At 46.6% G+C, this 25,010-nt stretch overlaps 7 protein-coding genes across 7 annotated transcripts; 3 read left to right on the top strand and 4 right to left on the bottom strand.

Annotated features, from left to right (window-relative positions):
* Window positions 1-431: 431 nt before the first annotated feature.
* On the bottom strand, window positions 432-4,446 carry BHQ10_006192 (uncharacterized protein; the record flags this gene model as incomplete). Its single annotated transcript, XM_040878751.1, has 13 exons — window positions 432-935; window positions 996-1,517; window positions 1,569-1,621; window positions 1,676-1,697; window positions 1,756-1,836; window positions 2,634-2,730; window positions 2,796-2,997; window positions 3,049-3,210; window positions 3,262-3,577; window positions 3,630-3,774; window positions 3,830-4,120; window positions 4,182-4,249; window positions 4,300-4,446. The coding sequence occupies 13 exons, from the start codon at window positions 4,444-4,446 to the stop codon at window positions 432-434; spliced, it is 2,610 nt and encodes an 869-aa protein (XP_040734696.1).
* Window positions 4,447-5,447: 1,001 nt separating this feature from the next.
* Window positions 5,448-9,559, bottom strand: BHQ10_006191 (uncharacterized protein; the record flags this gene model as incomplete). Its single annotated transcript, XM_040878750.1, has 5 exons — window positions 5,448-5,519; window positions 5,581-6,450; window positions 7,454-8,141; window positions 8,200-8,885; window positions 8,951-9,559. 5 exons carry the CDS (start codon window positions 9,557-9,559, stop codon window positions 5,448-5,450), a joined length of 2,925 nt encoding a protein of 974 aa, XP_040734695.1.
* Window positions 9,560-10,364: 805 nt separating this feature from the next.
* Window positions 10,365-14,391, top strand: BHQ10_006190 (uncharacterized protein; the record flags this gene model as incomplete). The annotated part of the gene is made up of 10 exons (XM_040878749.1): window positions 10,365-10,527; window positions 10,592-10,999; window positions 11,050-11,114; window positions 11,174-11,387; window positions 11,455-11,501; window positions 11,572-11,709; window positions 11,806-12,008; window positions 12,065-12,212; window positions 13,279-13,496; window positions 14,007-14,391. 10 exons carry the CDS (start codon window positions 10,365-10,367, stop codon window positions 14,389-14,391), a joined length of 1,989 nt encoding a protein of 662 aa, XP_040734694.1.
* Window positions 14,392-16,448: 2,057 nt separating this feature from the next.
* On the bottom strand, window positions 16,449-18,282 carry BHQ10_006189 (uncharacterized protein; the record flags this gene model as incomplete). The annotated part of the gene is made up of 2 exons (XM_040878747.1): window positions 16,449-18,074; window positions 18,127-18,282. The coding sequence occupies 2 exons, from the start codon at window positions 18,280-18,282 to the stop codon at window positions 16,449-16,451; spliced, it is 1,782 nt and encodes a 593-aa protein (XP_040734693.1).
* A 417-nt stretch (window positions 18,283-18,699) lies between these two features.
* BHQ10_006188 (uncharacterized protein) lies at window positions 18,700-19,992 on the top strand (the record flags this gene model as incomplete). The annotated part of the gene is made up of 1 exon (XM_040878746.1): window positions 18,700-19,992. The coding sequence occupies one exon, from the start codon at window positions 18,700-18,702 to the stop codon at window positions 19,990-19,992; it is 1,293 nt and encodes a 430-aa protein (XP_040734692.1).
* Window positions 19,993-20,475: 483 nt separating this feature from the next.
* On the top strand, window positions 20,476-22,089 carry BHQ10_006187 (uncharacterized protein; the record flags this gene model as incomplete). Its single annotated transcript, XM_040878745.1, has 1 exon — window positions 20,476-22,089. The coding sequence occupies one exon, from the start codon at window positions 20,476-20,478 to the stop codon at window positions 22,087-22,089; it is 1,614 nt and encodes a 537-aa protein (XP_040734691.1).
* Window positions 22,090-22,384: 295 nt separating this feature from the next.
* BHQ10_006186 (uncharacterized protein) lies at window positions 22,385-24,483 on the bottom strand (the record flags this gene model as incomplete). Its single annotated transcript, XM_040878744.1, has 2 exons — window positions 22,385-24,209; window positions 24,272-24,483. The coding sequence occupies 2 exons, from the start codon at window positions 24,481-24,483 to the stop codon at window positions 22,385-22,387; spliced, it is 2,037 nt and encodes a 678-aa protein (XP_040734690.1).
* Window positions 24,484-25,010: the final 527 nt, after the last annotated feature.

Raw genomic sequence — 25,010 nt, 5'->3', positions numbered from 1 at the left:
ATTTGATGTTTAGCGAGGCGAAGTGATTTATTCTTATCAGTCTTATTTCGTTATGAAGGCGTATAAAAAGATGATACCTTAGTTGATTTGTCTATAGATATGATGAACATATACCTTTGATAAAACTTCTCGCATTTCGATTATCTCACGGGATTCTGCTAGACAATGATCATGTATTTGTACAGAAAACTTTTTCGTAGGGGAAGTACGAGAAAATACAAGAAATAAATGAGGAGTCTCATACATCACTCATGGGCCTCAAAACGGCAAATAAACATATTCAAACATCGAAGAAAGGAAGAAAAAAAAAAGACGTCACATCAAGATGTGTTTCCCACAAATCCGTACGCCTCATTGTCCTGGTAACTCAGTAGCCCATAACCCCCTACGACCGCTTGGTAGCAGATCAAGCGTCAGGATCATCAGAATCCTTATTCATCCGAATCAGTGTCTGAATCAAGACTCAACAGATCAAACCGATTCGATACCGAAGAAATCTGCCTCCGCTTACTTCCCTGCTGCATCTCACAGGACCCCTTCCCTTTAGGCATAGGCAGGGCCGACGAAGCCCGATCTTCCGACGCCGTAGCCGACAATGTCGACGATTGCCTAGAATTCCACGGCGCAGCGCACTCGTCAACCCCAAAATCAATCTTCATGCCTTTATACGCTGCTCTCGATCTCATACAGGACCGCGCAAACATCGCATTGTGTACTGAGTTTGTGCATATGGAGATACTGCGATTCATTTGGTCGATTTTGATGTTGATAACGATCAAGTTGTTGATGTGCTCGAGATGCTCGCGAATGAGTGCTGGTGTGATGTTGGCGTTTGCGTTGCGGATGATGAGGTTGCGGGTTGCGCCATTGGTGATTATGGATTGTTTGATGTAGGGGCGAAGCGAGAATTCATGGTTGCTCCAGGATAGATCAACCTATCATATATGGTTAGTATTGGGCTTGTTCTTGAGGGGGAAAAAGGAGTAGGGAGGTACTTTTTTGTTGTGAATATAAAATCCAATTTGTTTCCCACGAGCTAGAAATTCGCGTGCCGCTGCTGCATCTACGAATGTGACGCGAGCCATACGTTCTGTGAAGCGCATGTAAATCTGGACAAGAGCTCCGCCTCTAATGGATTTTGTGATGTCGAGGTGTGTGCAGCGTTGCGGGAGGTTGCGCATTTCGATGGTGTGTTGTTCGTCATCGTCGTCAACACCATTGGCGGTAGAGATTTGTTCTTGTTGTTCCTCTACATAGATGCCTTGATTCTCTGTCTCCTCGAGCTCTAACTCATCGTCGTCTTCTTCCTCAATGCTGTCTCCGGAAGGGTAGGGATCGTATTTGTACACTCTGTGATTAGGTTTGTGGTTTTGTCGAAAGCTGGTTGATGCCGGGTTTGAAGATGGTGTTTGTGTAGTTGAAGAGGCGCCATCGGACAATTGATGGGTTTCATGGTATGGCTTCTGAACAGGATTTTCATCGTTTGGGATTGGTGCAACTGCGTCGTTGACAAGAACCTGTTGCTGTCAGCCAGTATTCTTTACTTCTGTCTAGGCATGCATTCTTACATCGAGGTCTTCTTGACTAACGCCACCTCGTAAAAGGCTCTCCTTGAGATTTTCTGTCTGGTGTTAGAAAACTCATCCCAACGCGAGCTCAGGAGAGGTGGACCTACCAAATTGCCTGGCTACTCGAAGCTAAAATATCATATTAGCTTCAGGACATGCTTCCCTAACGAGGTAAGAGTAAACTTACAAGATCCTCGTACTGAGGTTTCAGAATCGTAACCGTCTCCGGCTGAGAAGCGAAGAAATCCATTGTCGAATTTAGCGAAGCCTGTCATGAAAGTTTGTGAGCATCAGACCAGAAAAGGTCATTCAGAGGGAAGCAACTCACCAAGTCCACACTGCTTGTAGAAAGGGCAAGGCGCAATTATCAGTCAGTCTCGTTGATGGCGAAGGCGAAAAAACAGCCTCATCAAAGATAACATCAGGAAAGGAAAAGACCTACTGTTGCCCCGGGCTTTTGTGATGATATGCAGGCCCTGCTACAAACGGTATATAGGCAGAAGACATGGTCAAGCCCAAATCTGATGTCACTCCAACGGAATCATGACAATAAGATGGAATATTTTATTCTTCAAAGCACTCAAGAAGAAAAAGGAAGAGGTCGCGTGAGGAGGTGGCACAAAGGACCGTCTGTTTGTTTGTTGCTGGGGCTTGGAAATAGAAGAGGGGAAGAAAAAGGAATGGGTTCATGCTGCACGACTTTATTGGGCCACATTGCAATGCACATGAGGTACTTGAGATGTCATATTGGAGACTATGCAAGGGTAAGTACTGCCTATGTTGTGCATGCAGGATTGATTTTTGAGATTGACTGAGGTCAACCGTTGTGTTTTAACCAACCTGGCTTTAATCCACTACAATCAAGTGTATATGTATCGGCATCATATTCAGCTTCCTCATGATATGCTCATCCTTATCGAAGAGATGTACTATTCTCACAAAACAACAATGCACCTCCCATGCCCGTGTATATCGGCATCATCATTCGTATTAGTCTTATTAAACCTTCATGTTTGTTGAGATTTGACCTCTTTCCCTCTGTCTAGAAATTTCCGCTGCTATCACCTCTTCAGCCTCCGGAGCTTCAATAGGATGCTTATTGAAGTAATGTCTCGCAATTAAAGCAATGATACAAATTGCTCCCATCCAGATTGTAGTTGCACTATTCAAATATCAGTCAGTAAATTGACGTTATACCAAACTGCACAGAGGAAAAGGGGTACGTACCTAAATCCAGGAATATACCGTGGCGCATCATGGTCAGGCCACAAAAAGACACCATAGATAGAAGCAGTATTTCCCAAAGCGTTGACGAGACCAATTGCTACAGCTCGCTTTTCGGCGGGAAAGCAAATAACGTTGGCTACCCACATGAGGACCAGGGGTGAGATGCCGTAGATGCAGCCGAAGGCAAAAGTGGTGAAAATATCTGAGAAGATCAGTAGCTGAGCGCTAAGAGGAGAAATGAGAAGAAACATACAGCGAACAGTGTTGCTCGTACTGGCGCAGACGACGATGAAGCAAGCCGTGCCAATGGCCGCAAAGATAGAAATACAGACAGCCTTGTTCTTAAAGTGATCGGCGGTGAAACACATGCCCAAGATGCACACTACAGCGCATGCATAAGGAGGAATAGTATGATCTGTCCTGATCTTAGCATCAATTTTTGACTAATAGGAGGCGAACAACTCACACTGTCCATCCCAACTAGTCCACCCAAAACTCTTTACAAGAGTAGGAATAAAATACTGGATAGTCTGAGCACCCGTAACCAGAGCATAAAGCAGTGCAAGAATCCAAGTACGCCAGTCTTTGACGACCATCTTGAAAGCCTCTTTCTCGGTGATTCGACCAGAAGCGCCTTGGGCATTTCCAAGACCATCGTAGGCTAGACGCTGGGCGGCGAGAAGTTGCTCATCTGGTGTCAGCCAGCGTGTGTTGGAGGGGTAGTCTGCCATGAAGAACCAGAGGATGCAGCCGACGAAGGACGAACCGCAGCCTTCGATGATCTGAAATCGAGTTAGCGCTGTCTGGTGTAGCTTGGGGGAGGTGAACACGTACAAAAAGCCAGCGCCATCCAGCAATACCCCTAGCTCCATCCAGGTATTCTGTGATCACACCTGCGAGCAAGCCGGAAAGACCACCAGCTACAGCCACAGCAGTATAGTATACTGCAAACCGACTCGCAAGTTCATATCGTCGATACCTTATTTCAATATTAGACAACATCTGATTCATGCCCAGACTTGGAGAAAACATACCAAGAAGAGAGATAGAAAGCAATACCCGGTGCAAACCCGGACTCAACAAAACCAAGCACAAATCGAACACCAGCAAGCTGCTTCCAATTGTTCGTCAAAGCCATCATAGCTGCAACGATGCCCCATACTATAGCAAGGCCGCATAAATAGAGGGAAGGACGAACACGGGTAATCAGCATGTTGGATGGCACTTCGAAGATGATGTATGAGACGAAGAAGAGGAGTAGAATGACTGAGTATTGGTTTGAGGTTAGGTGGAAGTCATTGGCGAGACCGCCAGTTTTAGCATTTCTATACATGGGCGTCGGTCTCATCGCTGTGATATATGAAGGAATTTTAGATGATATCTTACCCGATGTTTGCTCGATCAAGAAATCCTAGGACGAAAAGGACCCAGCAACATGGCTTCAGGCAGAAAGACTGGTCAGTCGCACGTCTTGCTGGCAATGTATAATCTTAAGCCCACGTACAATGATACGAAAATCAAGCTTCCGAAGCAACTTCTTCTCCTCCGGACAACCAGGTGAATACGAAGCTGCAAGAGTGATAGCCAATGCATGATCCGCATTCTCCTCCCAGTTCTGGGAGGCTTTTACCTCGACGGGCTGTTCAGACATCTTGACTCCCGTAATCCAAGACGCAATGTTGGAAGAAGATATACACACGGAAGGAAGATTTCTCGGTGCTGCGAGTACAGAAACATAGCCATATAAGTAGACTTCATCTCCACATTATTTCGATCATGGACCGGACATGTTCCGTGGGGTGTCCGCTTCTTGAGAATCTGGGGTAAGCTGGAGAGTCGGCGAAATTGCCGGTTCACGCCGACTGAACAGAAGCTCTGTCTAGTGGTTGCAGCTGATAACATGAGTTCAATTGTTATTTGAATGCATAGGATTATCGAGAACTATTTCAGATACTCCGGTGAAGCACTCAAATGATTTTGGGCCTGCGATGGACCTGCTCAGAGAAGAGAGACTCTCGCCCGAAGTCATCTTGAGAGTTTCTTCCTAGGCTCAAACTACCTAGCAAAGTAGAACCCGTTGTAGGCTATTGTAGGCATGTAAATCAACAGTATGTTATAGCCACATGATATTCGATAATCCTTGAACAATGAGTCGGGCTTATCCCGGTTTTCCCGACGGTCACATCCCCGAGTGCCCGGTCAGCTGTTGGATAGTGGCGGTCCGAGTGCGTAGAACAATGTGGAGTAAACGCCGGGGTGAAGGTTTTAGCCCTAAGAAGACATTACTATGTACTTATTTCTCTTCGACCACTAAGCTTTGGCCAAGAGAGTAGCTAGATTTTATATGAATTAGACAGCAGTCTAATTTATGGGGAGTGGTAACTTTGGTGTCCTTGTTACGTTCATAATTACTAGGGTCTATGATGTTAAGATACAGGTTTCTTGTTTGTTCCTAAAACGAATCGTATGCTAATAGGATGGATCTTATATAGTGGAGCTCGATACCTCAGAGAAACGGGGGACAACTGGTTGGATGCATGGACCTATAAAAGCTCTAGGTACCTAATTTGTTCTCGGGGTATTTGCAAAGTATTTCGCATCTCTCCGGGTCAACTGTTCCAAGGTTGATCCGAAGTTTCATAGAAAAGTAGATTACAAAACTGACGACCAATCTTCGTTTCTGATATACTCTTCCATCGAAGTGAGCGAAAGCTTGCTATGAAGCTAGAAGATCTGTTAGCAACAAAGTCTGATCTGATCTAGGCACCTTCAATGGAAGAATTACCTGCTCAGCAGTCAAGACTGCTGGATCGCCTCCTGTAAACCCAAACTCATCCACGTAAGTAAAAGTCTCCGTGAACTCCTTCTCAACCTCATCAGGCACACCAGAAAAAAACTCCTTCGGCGAAACATGCTCATAAACAGCCTTGACACCAAGAGAATTTGCCCAAATCTCTGTCCATTCGGGCAAAGTCAAAAACTCAGATGCGGCCAGAACTTCTGTTCCGACGGGTAAATCAAGCACCAACGCCTTGACGAATTCACCAGTATCCGCCTGAGGGACGACGAACGGCATCTTGAGCTCAGGGGAGAAAGTCCTTTTGACCACGAAGCTTCCATCGGCTTTTTTCTGGGGCGCCATAGGTGGAAATGTTTTCCAATTCGTCACATAATGCCCTAGTTGTACTAGGCTCATGCGTTTCGCCAATTCAAGGAATTGAGTCTCGATGGTTTTGATGACATCTACTTTGGAGTTGTTATGCCAGGAATGAAGGAATTTCCCATTACTCCACTTGCGAGCGTCGCTCAACGAGGAATACACAAAGCGGTCTAGGGTGCTGATCACCGAGGGCGAAGCAGCTACTCGCGCAATGTTGATTCCTTGCTCGACTTCGCGGTCGTATGCATATTGCAGAGATGACTTGTTGCCGGATGCTAATGCGCCCCAAAAGTGGGCAAAGAAATCGGTATTGGAAAAGATGACATTGGCGCCTTCAAATGCTGGGTAGAGTGATTTCTCGTCATCCAAGTCGGCCTGAATGATTTCGACACCCTTCGCGATAAGGGTCTGGGCTGTGGGGCTAGAAGTGTTGCGCGAGATGCCTCTGACTTTCCATCCTGGTAGACTGAGGAATGTGTGTGCCACGGATGACCCCTAATTGTACCAATTAGTGAGCTTATTCTAATGTCCGGTAATGTTCATGTTACCTGAAGGCCAGTGACCCCAACGATGACAATTAGTTTCGACATCTTTCTTCCGAGCTTAAGAATATATCTCTTGATAAACAGAGAATTGAATACGTTCATTCAGTGAGCCCTATTTATACAATACATGCACGATGATCCACCAGTGACATCTTTCTGATCGTGGTTTTTCTGATGACAAACCTATGTCGGTCGAAGCTTTTATGCGTTCGCGAATATAGTACAAATTGATTTATGACTCGGTATTAGGTTCGTCAACTAACTAGTCTAAACGAACTTGATGATTATGAAAGCAGCAGAAATCGGGGCAGCTAACTCTCCGCTATAACAATCCTTCTCGGCGGAAGCAGACGTGCTCGGCTCAAAAGCTCGGTCGAATGACTCGAATCCTAGAAGAGGAAATCAAATCGGAACGCGATCTGTGATTTCAATTTTCTCTTTATATTCCAGAGAACAACCGAGGCAGCATAATGCAAGTCACTCGGTTTCGCTCCAGTTTTCTATTGTCATAATCTTGGAGGTATGGCTCGTTTTGCTTGCCAGGCATGCCGTAAATTAGGGTTTGGTGTCTACGTGAGTCACCCGAATGACTTCTTCCATATAAATTCTCGTTTTTGCTGCTCAAACACTGTTTCCTAAAATGATATACCGGACTTGGGAATCATCGTATCAGTATTCGTTTCATGCGGAAGCTCGTTGCGAGGGTCGATGCACTCTTTGGAGCAAATCATATCGTGAACTGTGTCAAAAGCACCATTGACCAGGTTAGATTCGGTGTAAAATTTTTATTAAGTCAAACATAAAGGAATCACCATATATATAGTTTCCTACATGATGCGAGTAGCTCTATATCGTAAAATGATTTGACATTGTCTTGAAATAGATGCAGAACCCTCAGAATACTTGGACGCACTTCTTCACGAATAGTACCTACTAAGCACTCCCCTCCTCACTCGAGCCAGAAGATAACATATACCAAGCATCAATATGACATTTCTGTTCCACCCCGGTGTCGAGTTACACTGCAGGTATCTGACAAATCCCTTGCAGATGAGACGCATACTGATAGCACGGAAAAGCAATCCATAGATGCTCATTAGTTTGTACGAACCCCATGCCAGTTTCTTGGTAAGGTAGAAGTGAATACAGGCCACTCTGTAGGTAATGCGCATAGTTTGGGAGCATTTGGTATTGGTGAAATGTCCCATGAACGACTGACCGCTTGGCGTCGTAGTGGCGTTCCACCCATAGGCATGCGCAGATCCACTGCAGGACTGTAAACACTTGTTGTTGACAGTAACAGAGGAATTGCTATCCAAGCCAATCAGTTTCTGCACAATGGACATGTCAGATACGAATACGCGTTGAGATATTGGGTCGGAATACTGTGGTAGGCTTTCCGACTCGGTCTCTAACCCAGTCAGGGCATCCGAATAGTCAATGATATTGGTGTAGAACTCCGGAGTGAGGGGCTGTATCATCAAGCTTGCAGGTGGTGCCGAAGTATAGGTTTTTACAGGAGATCTTCGAGTAATTGGATGAAGGCCCAAGCATTTCGCTGGCGTATAGACAATCTCAAGTGGAAACGGGCATTGATCGACGAGGTCAAAGAGATACATGCGAAAAAATTGCTCAAGTACTCTGCATTTAACACACGTTAGCTCAAAGGGAGCATATCTCAGAGTGCAACTAACTGTACCTTTCTGGTTTTGATGCGTTACGAGGGATATTATTCTTCTTCACATCCGGTTTGTTTAAATATGGCAAATTACCTCGGAACCGGATTCGCAGAGCTTCAACCACAATGCGCCCTATAGATGCAGGGATGACAAATGACCATTTGAGAAGAAATATCGTCAACCCCCAGGAAGGCTCTAGAAGAGGATCGACTGGTGTACCACACGAGAGTAGGCGACTAGAGATTTTGGGCTTCCCTTCAGGAGTCATCAGCGTCATATTGGAATGAAGCGGACCTCCTTTTTCAGGAGAAGGATCCAACGGATCCATGAATCGTAAACTGAACCATCCCTCAACCTTCTCAAATGGCGATGCAAAGATGTCTTTGGCCCAGCTCCCTTTGTAGTACTTGGCTGTGGGCGCAGAAGACATGAACTGAATTGTTTGATCGCCCCTGAGTCCTCTACCTGTCGTAGTGCTGACAGTCGTCGCGATTTTACTCTTTTCGAACACTGAGGCTTCCTCCCGGGTAACTCGAAAGAAGACATTTTTCTTCTCCCCATAGGAATTGTTGATCTCCATAATGACTGCACTGAGCTCTTTTGAAGGGGAGTATAGATACCAGTAAGAGATGGGGCTTTTAGTCCAGAGACAAAACTGCGGGATGCCGATCAAATATGCGTGGGGATAATCAGCTGGATTTTCGCCCTTAAGATCAGATCATTACTATGGAGGAAATTTATTGTGATTATCGTTCGAAAGGTTGTACATACTTGGCTTATGAGAAAGTGCTTCAGTTTCTGTTTCAGGCTCAGATGACCATCTCCACGATAGAGATATTGACTTGAATCCATGCCGAACCAGATAAACTTCCGGAAAATTCTTATGATGGAAGATTTGTATGGTCCATCACATGGATTCGATTCGCCACTGTCAAAAGATATCAAAGCACCGATGTGACCTCGAAAACCGACGGGCATACCGATGAGGAAGTAGTCGATGCCATAATGATACTTCTCTGGAAACATCCTCGCGTGCGTTAGTTGCGAAGGGAACAGCAATGGTTTCCCCAGCAAGCACTTCTCTTGCTCTAGGTCGTCGTCATGAAACCACAGAAGTACTTTCCGTTGGATGTGTGCCACGGCGACTACCCAGAGAAAGACGATACTTGCGAATGCCAGGGTGGATAACGGCAGCACCTCGGTGAGGAAACTCCACCACCCTAGTTGCTGCAAAGCATCTATGATAGCAAGAAAGCATACAAAAGCGAGATCTTTGATCAGAGAGGTGGAATCGGATCGAAATGATCGGAAGATGCTGACGCTGCTCGAAAATGAGACTAGCGTTAGTGGTAGAAACGAGTAAGATGTAGGAGAATTCATTTTAAAAGAATCAGTCTTTTCAAAGGTTCCCAAACGTTACTACTACCTGGAGTGTCCGCAGTTTTTACCTTGACGATACCTTAATATATGTGGTTTTCAAAAATCAGGGAGGTAAGTGGGAGAACGATTCTGCATTCAATCTACATGCCGTTCTCATGTATGGCGTTGAAACTAGAAATTTCGACTACCTGAAGAATGTGCCACTTTATGCAATTCACCTCTTTAAGTAATCTTTCTGCATCAGAGTAGCTGATGCATATTCAGAAACTTTAAAATTTGTTCTGACGCGCAGTTTCCAGTTGAGCGGTAAGGAAAGTTGCTGTCAGAATATCTCAGAATCACCAGATCAATAGCATAATCGTCGATAGACATCGCTTTAAGGAACCCATGCATCAACTTGCATTTCCAAGAATGTAGGAGGTCTCTGATGATTGGGTTTTCAGAATAGAGTGAATCGTTCTTATCAGAAGATGAGGGTAAGTCAAGTGGCAATTTGCATCATATTAACTTTGACAGGAGCCCATACAACTGATGATATTAAACATCACCTCCATTTCACAACTTTTCACTGGTGAATGAATAATATTTGTGTTACCCAATTTGCATCTCCGCGGCACTCATCCTTACTTCAGCTGGTGTGAGATATGGTCTATCCAGATCAGGAAAATGCTCCTGATATCAAGTGTATGGAGACTCCAGGGCTATCGACAAGGTATAAGTGAAGGCCCCGAGAATGAAGCGAACATTAAGAGATTACGAGTAATCAAAGACGTAGTATTTCAAGTGTTTCAATTTGATCACAGCAATGACTTACTGCGAGAAAGCCCCTTTCACCAAAGTGGTGATTATAGGGGCCGGATTTTCCGGATTGGCCATGGCATGCCAGCTTCAACGCAAGCTTGGGTGCAAGGACTTTGTCATATATGACCGTTCGCCTGCCCCTGGAGGTGCTTGGTGGGCAAATAAATGTATGTTAAACCGCGTTGACAAACTCCCCACGGGGTGTCAAGAGGAACTGATGAATTTGTCAAGATCCAGGATGTGCTGTCGACATCCCAGCTGTATTCTACAGCCTTTCGTTTGCCCCGAACCCCAACTTCTCTATGGTTTTTCCTCCGCAAGTCGAGGTCCTGGACTACTTCAACCAAGTGGTCCGGAAGTTTGACGTGGAACGACATATTGTTGCGAACATGGAATGGGAAGGGGCATATTGGCAAGACTCATCTGGTACTTGGCTTGTCAAGCTAAGAGACCTTATGACAGGGGAGATCAAGTATCAGGAATGCAGTATTCTTATCTCAGCCGTGGGAGGGCTGGTCAATCCAAACCCGTTCGATGTTCCAGGAGTCGCTGAATTTCAAGGGGATATTGTTCATACCGCACGATGGAAACCGGATTTGTCACTTTCACAGAAGGATGTGATTGTTGTTGGTAATGGATGTACGTTGAATCCCTATCTTTGATTTGTCCAAGAATTTAAAGGTTGTTAGGCTCAGCCGCCCAACTCATTCCGGCCATCATCGGACAAGCCAAAAGCATCTCACAATTTATTCGGGTATGTGGTGTCATTTCACTCAGAAATCGTCGAGGTATATAACATTCTGATATGGACAGACACCGCAACACTATCTGCAAAACGACAATCTAAAAGTCAACGACACATGGCGCCTTGTTTTTCGCCATGTGCCTGGTGCCCTACTGCTTTTCAGATTCCTCGTCTTTCTCTACTTGGAAAGCACCGCCGTACGATTCCGCCTGAATGGTGGCACGAAATACCGGAACCAGTCAGCCAAGGGAAGCAAAGCGTATATTCGAGAGAACGCACCTGGTAGGTGATAAGAAAGTATATACCCTGAGACATGCTGTGGTTCCTGCTAACAAATTTTGTATCTCAGAAAAGTATTGGCCGCTACTCTCCCCGAAGTATGAAATCGGATGCAAAGTATGTCTCTTCCAAGTTTCTCTAGTCATCCAAATACAACGCACCTATGCTAAAGATAGGCTACCGTTAGCGCCGCGTTTTTGACAACAGCAAATACATAAGCTGTCTTCAGCGAGACAATTTCCGCCTGACAGACGATCCTATCACGGAGTTGCAATCGCATGCAGTCGTGACAAAGTCAGGTAGGAGATATCCTGCAGATGTAATCGTGAGTATTATCCATTCCAAGATTCTCCATCAAAGAAGCATAGGAAAGTATACATCCTTGAAAAGTGCTGACGGCTGCGGTCTTTGTACAACATAGCTCCTCGCTACCGGATTTTCCTTGACCCAATACGATGTAGAGCTCGTTGGTCGGTGTGGTCGTACGAGGTCACAGCACTGGGAAGAGTACGGCTATAAAGAAGCCTACAAGACAATTGCAATGTCACAATTCCCAAACTTCTTTTATGTCTTGGGGCCGAACTCTGGCAAGGGTCATACGTCTACTATCTATTCTATTGAAAAGTAAGTCAACCGGATCCCCCGATGATATTCAAGACTCGGCTAGAACATACCTTCAGCTATGTCGACCTTATCTGCCATGTTATCAGACCGGTTTTACGCGACCAGGTCTCCTCTGTCGAGGTCAAAGTCGAAAGTGAAAGGCAATACAACGAAAACTTGCATGCGGCAATTGGACAGACCATTTTTGACAATTCTTGTTTTAGCGTAAGTCCACATCTCTCTCTATGATCATTGAAAACAGATTGTTACTTACCATTGGATGAACAGTACTTTATTGACAGGAATTCTGGCAAGAATTGGTTCATCTACCCCTGGAGTTCCTTTCAAATGTGGTATGACACACACGTAGGAGGGGCAAGTGACTGGATCTACCAGGTAAGCTCAAATCTTCCTTTACAGCCTCAAAGTTGTGCCAAATCTCTCTGACGCTCTCTGTAGGATCAAGCCAATAGAGTGAAACCGTTACTTTTCTCTACAATACTTTCGATGACTCTGGTGTCGCTAATCGTCCTGTTTCTCTCGAATGCAACCACGAGCGGCAGTAATATGGTAAAAATCGTGCGTGATGGAGCGTATGCAAGGGTGTTCCGACGCCAACTTTGATCATGGTGGAAGAAAGTATACATGGAACAAGTTGCGGTGTTTCGCGTGGTATAGAAATGACCATACTCGAAATTTGAGACTCGAGTTAGGGCAACGAGCTACATAAATTTTCGGGATTATTTGAATTGACTTACTTCTCTTCTCTCATGGTTTACTCCGCTATTTAGAATGTTATGCTCTTTTATTCTAATATCGAATAGTGGATCTCGAGTGAGATCTTTTTTTACCAGACTTGGCCTGGGAATGACTTTAAAGTATATCTAATTGCTTCGGCGCTGAATACTATAAGGCAGCGCCGGAATGTATTTTCACCTTAAGCAAGTGCCTACCTAGGAAGTATCCACAAAGGCGATTAGCGCGCATATTTACCATAAAATAGGTAGTATTAGTACATATATGTGGTATACAAGACGCAGCAGCAACCCAGCTCTGATTGGTCGATCTGTGAACAATGGAATTGAAGCATCTCAGATCGGCGGAAGATTCTCTGCTTGCACCTCCTCAGATACATTCACCCCGTCGAATTTTTCAAAATCACGCTGCATTGAAAGCATGCTCCATTCCGAAACTTATCACTGATCGCATTCACAGACGTGTCCGCTTTTCATACGTTGAAAACATATCACGCGCTCCGGATATCAATCCTAACTAATCGTTTCCTGTTCAGAACAGCCCAACGTTGGGCATGGGGAGCCATACCAACACACATGAAAATGCACTACGCAATGGCGATATCTCTGGACCCAAAAATTCAGACTGCATCACGCACAACAACGTCAATTCAGGAGCCGCCCATCTGACCGAAGACATCTCGCGGTCCAACACTTCGATGCCGACGTCCCTCATGCAACAAAAACTCGCCTCGCATCCAGCACGAACACACCAGTTAACCACCAAGATAACTTTGGAATCAATACTGGCAATGGATATTCTCATACTGGAGCCATGGCTGATTGGAAGAAGCCATTCAAATAATGCGACAAGCAATGTACACGATCCTAGGGCAAAGTCCCACCAGCATTGCCTGGTAAGAATATGTCAGCACCTCCCCTTCAATAATTGTATATATAAATTCTGGGAGAATAAAAAGGAGTATAGTAGAAATAACTTGATTTCGCTTTAGGTTCCTAATTATCATATTGGTCGAGATATGGTTCGCTTTGCTTGCTAAGCTGTATGTTAGGGCTTACAAGCGGGAAACCAGTTGTCCTTGATGTTGCGATTGCGTGGAACGGACTGATCGCACGTCAATAACGAAGCTTCCACCAAAATACGCCTCAACATCAATGACTAATCCATCGTCAATGATTGGCGTGGATTCGGGAAGGTCTTGGGAATCGAAGTCTACCGCCCATATGAATCCTGAATGACTTTATCCCAATACATTCTCGATAGGTTGCTGCTATCAAACCTCATATTTGAGAAAGGCATACGAAGGCTCCTTGCAAGGATCGGCGCAGTCTATAAAGCAAACTATATCCTGAACTATGCTAAAGGCACGCATGTGGCCCAAATGGACAGGCCTCAACATAAGATTCATATTCAAGTCGAGGAAACCTCCTTTTGCATTTGCCGCACATCCGGTAATCACAATCTTCCGACTTATGCCGATCCCGGTTCATCTTTAAAATGGGTCTGTGGCACATCGGGCATTCAAACATCTCGCAAGTACGCAAGTGCCATCGACAAGGCCGCGTTCAGCCCAAATATTCATACTGGGCATGACCTGGCTACTAATCGAAATATTGGAACCTTTACGGAGATTCCTAGCATCCGATAGAGGATCGAAGTGACGGCGTAGATCGCGGAGCTTGGTATGGCTGGATCCTTCAACGTTCTCCCTGAAGCGATGCTCCGGTAGACACGTGGCTCGGCCCAGAAGATGCGAGTGTGGTTCCAGGCATATGAGGGGAGGTTATGGTTTCGTGAGGGGTTGATCGTTCCCATCCCGATATTCTCCTTGTCGTAACACCGTGCGAGAAGTGCAAGAAATATATCACCGAACTCGTGGGCGTGGTTTCGAGCTGGTTCATGCGCTCGCCGTACCAGCAAGTTCAAACCCTCACAACAATCAAGTCCTCTGCACCTGAGAATGGTCCTTCTGAGCACTTTGTAGATAGTCTTTGATTTCGAAGTCGATGTGGACGTCTATCTCCCTCATAGCCGATTGTATGTGAGAAGAGTGGCAGCTCTCTCTAGATATGATCTCGATTGGAAGACATCATCTGTCTTCCTAGTCATGGACAGCTCCAGTTTTTGATGGCCCATTCCTATAATTGACTTGAAAAACTCATTTTCTGCGATAGCAATACCGTGTTCAAGATCGAAAGTCGTGTGCATTTCCGTCAGCAAATTGGAAAGGAGTCTTGGTAAAGTGAGAAATAGACTGGGTGCAGGTGGTCGACTTTGTATCACCTCTTCTGCCAGAGAGACGGATTCGCAAGGGCATTGGAAAAGATATTTATCCTTGCTCGGACATTCCCCTGACTGTTCTTGGGCCAGATGCTTTCCATCTCCTGTAAGTCTAGAAGCCCGTACATGATCGAATCTCGCCTCCACGACCTGTGAGAGAAATGATTGGGAGACGAATGATACTGACTCGCAAAGAACAGAATTTGTTAGGTACAGTCCTTCAAGTTCACAATCATTGTTTGTAGGGGAACCTCGAAAGTCTAGTATCAGAGGTTAGTACTGAATAGGCAGTGATCCAAGGTCAAATGGGGAGCTATCTACCTTGCGAAGTCTCATTTCGTCTGCAAGCAAGCCGCCACGATAACTTTGAAGTATCGTGCTCTCCCATCATCATCATACGTGTGGTTCCCAAAGCCCGATATGGACATGCTGGATACCGAAGGCCTTGGATACTGATATTCGGATTTATTCTTGCTGCTAGACGGTGGTCGAAAAGCCGAGGATCGAGTTCCTTCAGTGCGGTACTTTTGGTAAAGTCGGAGATCCTGATAGCTGCATTAGAAAGCTTGACAAATAAAGTATGGGGATCAATGTAGACTCATAGAATGTATCACGTCCGGAAGCCCGATCCGCATCGCACTCACATTCTTCATTATCTGAGTCAAAGATGGTAATAACTTGAGTCTCATTGGTGGATCACCATATGCAGAGTGGTGTGAGGCCGCGAGTCGCGACGAGACAAAGGTAATCCTTTCCAACTCGAATGAAGGTGATGCGAATGACACAGATGTATAATGACTAGACATCTGGACACTTGGGAAAATTGTCACTCGACCAGGACGGCGACCGTTGTAGTATATAGAAATAGAGACACATTCATCTTCTCCCAGAGACTCTATACCTAAGATGTATTCTTTTTTAGAGAAGAAGAAGATGATGAACATTTTCAGGAAAGAAAGAGGGGAGACAACTATTTATGCGCGACCCTCCATAGGGCAAACGGGCCCCACCAGCATTGCCTGGTAACAATATATCGGAAATCACCTTTGAATAGGTGTGTCTGAAAGTCCTTTGTCGTACGTAGCACATGTGATGGCATTGATGTCGTCAAACGGCTGGAAACAATGAACTTGTGTTACGTGTGGGCGTGAAGGACTCGGTGCCTTATAGAGGTTCGGTGTGTTTAATTGTCAAATGGCGGTGCCCTGGATGGAAAAAGAGTTACACAGAAAATATTGTATAGAGAAATTCTGAATAAAAGAGAAACAATTTCATTGTTATATGAATGTATATATTACAATGCGCTAGAGCTCCGCCTGGCCTGTGAACAAGATGCAAGGATGAAGGAAAGGTATCAACGGATCAAACGCCAGACTCAAAAGACATGAGTCGAAATCCAAACGGTATATGTATCTTCAAAATAGACTATATGATGGGAGCTGCAGTAATAGCATGCTTGACAGACGTTGGGACGTTCTTGTACCACTGTGAATCTACCGTCGGGCTCAGCCCGGAAGTCGTGGTTGTTGTTGGGTCACGACAGCCGCCGAACCAGCCGGGGTCGTGGCAAGTAGATGTAGGGGTGGGTGTCGTCGGAGATGTTGCGGAAGGGAAGATACTTGTGGCGCTGATCGTCGTTGTGGGGTCTTTGCAGCCGAACCAACCTGGAGTCTTACAGGTTGTGGTTGTAGTTGTAGTAGTTGAGATGCTGGTCGTGGTAGTCGTTGTTGACGTCCTTGTGGTCGTTTTGTCCAAGCAACCCCACCATCCCGGTGTTTCACAGGTCGACGTTCTAGTAGCTGAGGTTGATGTGGAAGTGGTAGTAGTTGTTGTGGTCGTTGTAATCTCAGACCCGTTGCTCTTATAGAACTTCCATAGCTGACAGTCGTAACATTCCACTTCCGGAACGCAAGGTGGTACCTCATCATACGCTTCCAACACCTCCTTGATCACGCTTTTGATGCGATGGGTGCCAATACCCACTCTCCAACCTTTGTCCTCAACGGTGTCGTATACGCACATATTCCCAGCGTGACATGCAGATTCCAAGGCATATCCAAACCAGGTGCAAGTAGCACCCACACCATTACATGAACCCATGTATATAGGATCGGCAGTATGGCCGACATGGAAGAGACCAGTGTTCCTCCGCTTCTGAGGCAGTTGAGGATCATATCCGGGTGGCGTGGGCAATCCCAGCCTTGCCGCAGGTAGTGCATCAGGAATCGCCTCAAATGCTACGGTTGGAAGACCAAATGTAAGGCCAAGTAAACCACTCATCGCCCCTCCCAGTGAGTGACCAGTAAGCCAAACACTCGAATTCGGATAGAGCTCAGTAGCATTGGTATAGAGCTCAATCGCCGCGCGATAGTACCGGCTCTCGTCTTGCATGGCCTCAGTGATGCAAGTCACATTGGCAGTAAACACATCCGTAGAGCAATCACAGACTTGGCGTGTTAAATAAGAGCCTCCTTGGCCGCAGCAACAACTGAAATATAGGTTGTCGTTTACTTTATCATTGGTAGTCGTCTCAGCTCCGTCAAACAGAGCCGGTGAAGTACCCTTCAGAGATATGACAACGGTACTGTTTGTCTCATCGGTGTACACATGACCCCTAAGTCCATCTCGCTGCCATCCAAAGCTCGCCGACCAATTAAATCGACCGCTGATCTCGTTCCAATCGCCAGAGCCGGGTTCTTCGATGTAATCATTTGCAGTCATCTTAGCAAACGTCAAGACAGTCTGCTTATCGGTCATATTAGGCCCATCAATCTCTTCCGTTATCCAGGAATCGTCGGACAGTATAATGGCGGCACCGGATGACCTTGCATGTGCTAGGTAGCTCTCGATCAAGGACGGCCGGCGGTCCGCCAATCTTTCTATCGTCAGGCCATTGGATAAGGCAAATAATCCGGGTTCTAATTCATCAACGGGTTGCGGTAGATATTCATCTTCGGATAGGATCGATAGCTTTGTGTCCGGTGTCACGTCTAGCCTGAGATGTAGGTCCGGTTGCTCGTAGGTACCGCGGTGAAAGATATGACGTAGTTTCTGTAGAAAGGCATGAGCAGGAGCTTTTATTAAAGGGGCTCACAACACTCACAAATTCATGCTTCAGTGCTATCGGACTCGGTCTGTCATTCCCTTGAGGGATGTGTGGTGGAAGGATGGGATTCTGATAGTCTGCTGCAGGCGATCCAGGAACGGTGGCGATGGCGAGGCCCGCCTGGAGACCGAGGACCAGGCTGGCTATCCTCATCGGGCTGAAACGTGTAGACCAAAAGCGATTCTGTGGTCGAGTAATTAATATGGTTAAGCAGGATATGAATATGGTCGCACAGTGACTCGAGGGAGTCGTGTCAAGGAGTGTAAGCCATTCGCATCGGCCAGAGATGACGCATGGAGAGAGTGAGGCAGACACAGTAGGAGCGGCTGGGCTTATCGGCGTACTTATCGGCCGTCACGCGCCAAGCCTGCTATCGGCGCACGAGCCAGAAAGGTAATCGACACGTGATCCCCACCGGTCAGTTGAGCATCCATTCTAGCCGTGACATCCAATCATTTATCCACTGTGGACGATCATCGCATGTTCTTGAAAATCTGTATCTGTCACTCCGGATATGATCCAGATCCACCACACGTGCGGTAGCTGTACATCAGTCTGTCTCTGGGATTCATGATCCAGCCAAAAACATCCGTGTTTTCTTTGCCTCTTCAGTCTTGGCAGCAAACATCCAGTACCCGCGTACAGAAGTTCGAAGTCCAAGATGAACATAAGGTCGGGCGAAAACGACGCCGGTCGGAAGTGGTGGACTTGACACAAGACAGCGATGACCTGGCAACTACAGACTTTGAATCAGGCGTCGAATCAAGTCAAAATCTCACACAGTATCCCGTTCTCACTCCTAATGAAGCACATCAATACCGAGTGGCTGGTCTTTCGCTGGACCAAGAGCTTCCTGGAGGAGATTTTCCCCACGCACCTATAAAAGATAGAGACAAGAAGAGAAAACGATTCAAGAGACTAGCGCGAAAGTTGCAACAACAGTGGCCTCCTATCTATCTACCTGGATCTCAGACAACTGAAAATACCCTGCATATTCAGCACTTGGGTGTTCTCACCACTATCTTACACCGATCTCTCTTAGAAGGTGACTTTGTGCGCGCTGGTCGCGTATGGGGCATGCTGCTCCATGAGAGGTTCGGTAAGGACCCGGTGGACATACGTCACGGAGGTCGATGGGGCATCGGTGCTGAGATATTATTTCGCCAGACCMCCGCTGGCACAAATGCGTCAAATAACMCCAGCCATATCTTCACACGTCCAGGATTCGAAGCAGCAAAAGCTTACTACGAAAGACTCATCATTCAATATCCATCTCGGTCTGCTCGCAGTTCGGCTAGCAGCTCTCTACAGTTCTATCCCGCTATGTTTAGTCTTTGGGTGTATGTTGTCGACTACGAGAGTAAAGTGGCAAGAGACGCTCTTGAGCAGGAAGAGGATGACATGGACTCGGAGCCATCGGCAGATTTCGGCGCAAACATGTCAGACGACGACAATAACGCGCATCGAAACGGAGGCATGATGACCCGAGTCGCCGGTATTAGGCGCAAGGAATTAGCTGGAGCACTAGAGATTGCAGCTCGTATGGATGAAATCATGGTTGGACCGCCATATTCCGACAGTCCGGCACTTTTGCGACTTCGCGGTATGGTGGCTTTGTGGGTTGGCGACCTTCAATTGTCGTCATTGGGCCGTCAGGAAGAGGATGATGAAGACGCTGATATGTCTGATGACGAAACCAGGATGTCCAGGAGTGCCTCTGCTAGTCGTCTTCTTGCAAGCAGAGAATTGCACATTGCTTTGGAGAGGCGGGCCATAGAAAGTTCCAAGGCGAACGAATTATTCGAAAAGGCAAAGGCGAGACAGCAAGGCGCGAGCCAAGCCACCGAAGATCCTGACTTATGATTCGACCAAGGCATTTTATGTGATACCCCTGATCTGCTTATACCAGAGCCCTCGTTGTTTCTCATGTAAATAATAATAGACATAGATGTAGAATCTGATCACGTGCCCTGAAATCTGACAGCGGGCTGGCTCGGCAGCTCCGCGCCTAATCGATAGCTCCGACTTAACTAGCTGTTCACTAGCTTAGACCGACCCATCATCAAAATAAATAAAAACGACAACAAAGAAAGCTTTCAAGAGAATCCGAAATAAACTGTTTGCATGATGATTGATTTGTATTAAGAACCCGATACACCGCACATATTCTGGCTGTTACGGCTCATAGTCGAAGAAAAAATGGGCTTGGAGGAGTACATTCGTGCAAGAAGCGACCAATATTATGCGCCAAACCCCAGGGATGTCAGAATACACAGTCCTCAACAACAAAAGCCCACCGAAATAGACAGATCCATAGCTGGGAATCGCATTTCATCTTCAAGGTTCATGAGGCCGTCGATGTCCTTTCAGTACCAGGACTTTGGATTCGGCAGTCAACAACCGCATCAGTATGATTTATCAGTAACAACAGCACAACAGCAGCCTGAGAAAAGCATTTTTGATACTGATATTGAAAATGCTGATGATACGACTATTACTTTGACCAGTATTGCGGATGTTGAGGCCCGAGATCGAGATCATGCTGGCCGAGGTATGTTTGATCATGATGCGATCTCGCAGGATTGGGACGCAAGTGTCCTTTCTGAATCCGATCACCCCATAGATCGCAATGACTATTATGGAGCTGAAGAAGCGGTCAAGACTCCGGCGAAAGCTCCAAGACATCGCAGGAAAACGGTTGTTCCGTTGGCAGAGACCGAGGATATCAACTATGCCAATGTCTACAAGGGCAATGACCGCCGGCAGACACTTGAGTGGGATCCAGCGGAGATACCTCGATCCGCCACAGCAGCGAGTAACAAGAGGAACTCCATTTCGCGCATTCCTCGCGCCAAATCTAGAATGTCCCTTCAACGCAGTGATAGTGATCCCGGCCTTCGTTCTGCAAGGATGGCATCTACCAAAGAAGCTGCGACGACAGCCAACACCAGGACGGTACAGATACCGTATCGCACTGGGTACAGTAAAGCGAGCAATTTTCCTCAGAGCTTGGCTACAACACCCAATAATCGATTCAATTTTAAGAGTGAGCGATCTTATGAGCGGCTTATATCGCAACAGACGTCTCCCACGAGGCAAGTCAGTGGTCCCAGGCCACAGCCTGACTCACGACGACAACAGCAACAAAGACAGCGACAACAACGACGTGTCAGCTCTGCTAGTCCTCAGAAAAGTGGAAGAAGCGGACAGAAGTACCAAGCAACTCCGTCGAACAAAGCTAGGCGTCTTTTGGACGAAACGGATGATAGCTTTGACGACGATGAAGAAGCAGAGGAAGAGACTCAAGAGATCAGCGTGGATATCGACGATGAAAGTTCCGGTAGTAGTGTCAACGCCCAATCCTTGACAACTACAGACATCACACAGAGAAAACTATCACTATCAATCATCACATCATCGGAAAGCATAGACAAGCGCTATCAGAAACTAGCATCAGATTACCCAGACGAAGTCCTCCAACAAATGGATTTTTCGGAACTCGAAAAAGAACCCTTTGACCACAGCCCCGGCAGCAACAGCCCCCTCAAAGATCAAAGAATAACGACGACAACGCCCAAAAAGAGTAGAGCACCATCTCCTCCTCCMCCTCCATCTCCACCAGCCCCTCCCCCTCCGCCACCAGATACATCAACCTCCCCCTCCGAAAAACTAGCCTACATAATGACCGCCCTACGCAACCCCACAGCTCGCCAAACCTACATCTCCAGCATGCCAATAACCGACTGGGAACTCTTGGGCGACGAACTAATCGATCAAATGGGCGAAATGCTCAAGATGATTAAAGATTCGAGACAGGCGAGGCGCAGGACGACGGCGTTGTTTGAGGCGGAGATTCGGAGGAGGCATGATCAGACTATCAATGAAGCGGGGGAGTTAGATAGGAAGTTTGTGGAGATGAAAGAGGGTGGGCTGGGGGTTTTGAGGGCTTTAAATCCTTGATCTTCTAATTTGTTCTACGGTTGCTGTTGTTATCGTTTGTCAGTGCATTTTGCTCGGCGTTTGTCTCGCTGCAGCATACAACTTTACAATTGCCGAAAACCCTGATTTGCATGCCCTCGTTTGTATAATACTAGAACGTATACTTGATGATTCGTAATACCTCCAGAGCTCACTCATATTCCTAGCGCCTAAGTGACTAATAACACTATGACTAAAACAATAACACCACGCAAATGCATCAATCTGACATATAAACCATAGACAATAGAATTGAAAACTCTAATAGCCAGCTCTATCACTCTTTCGAAGCCCGATCAACAACAAACATAGCCGCAAGCCTCTTATAATCCTGCAACAGTTCGGCGACATCACCAATACGCAGATCTTGCGGATCATCGACTTCAAGGAATCGTCGAATCGGTGGATCCGACTGTGATAAATCTGCTGCCGGAAATGGTATTGTTGATGTTGTCAGCGGTGAGGACCTTGCGTCTATCTTTGAAGAAGACGTCAATCTAGGTCGTTCGGGCAGTGTACCCGTGGTGGTAGCGGTAGTAGGAGCAGATGGTGGCGTCTCTGGGGCATTGCGGCCGAATCCTCGAATCATTCCTGGGATATGGCTCAGGGGATTGAATGTATTTCCAAAGTTCTTCATTGACTCTAATGGGGTCGTCACTGGGCTAGGGCTAAAGGTGAAGGAGCCACCGCCACCTGGACTTGGTGTGGAGGTACTATGGAGGCGCCCTGCAGGGAGTGTGTTAACTCTCTGAGTGCCACTTGTCCCGTTACTTCGAGCACTATCTGCGCTTCGATCTCTTGGGGTTCTCCGGCCCTCTCTTCCAGTATACCGTCTGTCCTCAGGCTGGAGCGTCGGCCGCTGCATAAACCCTTCCTTCGATTCAGGCGTCAGAGAGGTTTCCTCATTCCTCAAATCGCTCTCAATCAGCACCGTTGGACTCGTCACAAGACGTCGAGCTTCGTCTAATGTCTTTGGTACTAGAGTCTGCTCATTGATTCCACGATTGTTTTGCATTTCTTTCAGTCGCCCAAACAAGAAATTGAAGCTGTTGTCTAAGGTATTGCTAATATTCTTTAGTCCCTGGTCGGCGGTATTGCGCACCGCATCGTTAGCAGCACCCAACACCTTTGCAGGCGGTTGGAAAAGATTGCTCAAGCGCCGTTGCTGAGCTGCTGGTGCAGACAGCTGAGTTCGTGGAAGTGTCCCAGAAGGCGTCACTTTTCCTGACCTTGGAGCCCGCACGGTACTGGAAAGCTCGGCCGGGGGAGTTGTTGCTGCGTTGAGCAATCGAGGCTGTCCGTCGGCGGGGGCATCTGTGTTGAGACTGCTGAGATCAACAGACTCTAGAAAACTGATTGCAGCTTCTAGATTTGTCAGACAGTAAGCTGACTCTCCGTTTATTTTGCCGACAGATCTGAAACGCTGGATAAATGACAAATTGCTGATCACATTTATGCCTTCCGGAGGCGACGTGATCAACGTGTATATAAGAGCTGGCAGAATCTCATCTGCAGAGGACGACGATCCCAAAAGCACCGTCAATGCATCCACAATTGATTTGTGTGCCGAGATCAAATGTTGAAGTTTGCCCAATGGGTAATGTGCGTCACTCATCTTCTTCAAGTCGTCACCAGCGGCTGAAAGTATCGTGTTCGCTTCTTTCTCCTTTTCTTCATTTGCTTCGGTCACCTCGATGCCCAAGTCCCTCAACCCCATACCCAGGAGCGATAGGGCTGCGGTTTTGGAGCGTAGCTTCTCATCTCTCACTTCATCCATGGTACTTTTGTGGCGCCATAGCTTGTCATAGACCTTTTCACAGACTCGTCTTTCGACAGTTTCTTCCAGTGCCAGCTGTTTCAATGGTAACTGTTTTCGTGCTTTCCGTCTTTCTGCTATTTCGGAAACAGTCAACATTTGCTGTGTTGCCGTGGTGGGACCTGATTTGGACGGTGAGCCATCTCGATTGATGCGGGACGCAAGAGTCGAGATGTGTGTGGCAATGTGTGAGTCGGTCTTGATATAGAAATCTTGAAATAGAGACGATATTCTTTCGATGGATGGAGGGAGCGTATGTACTCTAGCACTTAGAGACTCGACGAATCTGTTAACACCAACAAAATCAGTTTAGAAGAATAGCAATCAAAACATCTTATCATTTAATACCTATCACTCAAGCTCGCCAGCTCAACTGGAAGTTCAAGCGGAACATCATCGCCTGATGATGCGCCAGTGCCTGCATCATGATTTACAGCACGCCCTGTCTCGGAGTCTAATGAGTCGCGCCTTTCAAAGATGTCCGGTCCAGCCTCATCACCCGGCGGTTGTTCGGATGTTTGCTCTGCATTTTCCGGACGATCCGTCTCGGGTTCTACCATACCGGATATCTCGGTTACGTGGGGGATTAATCAGATATCAAATCCCTCGCATTGTTTGGAGGAGGAACAAGGAAACCAGTTGGACAAGTGTCGGAATTCGAAGCTTAGCCTTGTGAGGGTCCTGCGTTACGCGGCTGACTAGGAAGCTAGCTTTATCTTAGCTCGATCGGAGTGGAGCGCTTAGTCTGCAAAATCGATAGTAAACACAGACTAACTTTTTGGAGATCAGTTACTCAACCAATGAATTGTCGTTTATTACTATCTGACCCACTAAATCCCCTTTTTAGCAAAAAGACGGAACAGTGGCGTGACTCAGGCAGCGATAAGACGAGGCCGGCAGACAAACAGGACAAACAGCCCCGTGGTCTCAGACAGAACGACGGGGAACAGGCGGAATCATCGTCTCATATGCTCATTATTAATCCGACAACACGACAACAACAACAACATCATCGATATTACACGTCTTGTCGCTCGCTTCTTCCTATTACAAAGCACAGGGCGAGGGAAAAACCGCTTACATTTGA

Source organism: Talaromyces amestolkiae (assembly GCF_001896365.1).
Source record: "Talaromyces amestolkiae strain CIB chromosome Unknown scaffold11.1, whole genome shotgun sequence".
Classification (NCBI taxonomy): domain Eukaryota; kingdom Fungi; phylum Ascomycota; class Eurotiomycetes; order Eurotiales; family Trichocomaceae; genus Talaromyces; species Talaromyces amestolkiae.
The sequence above is the reverse complement of the archived record's forward strand: the minus strand, read 5'-3'. Positions and strand labels throughout refer to the sequence as shown.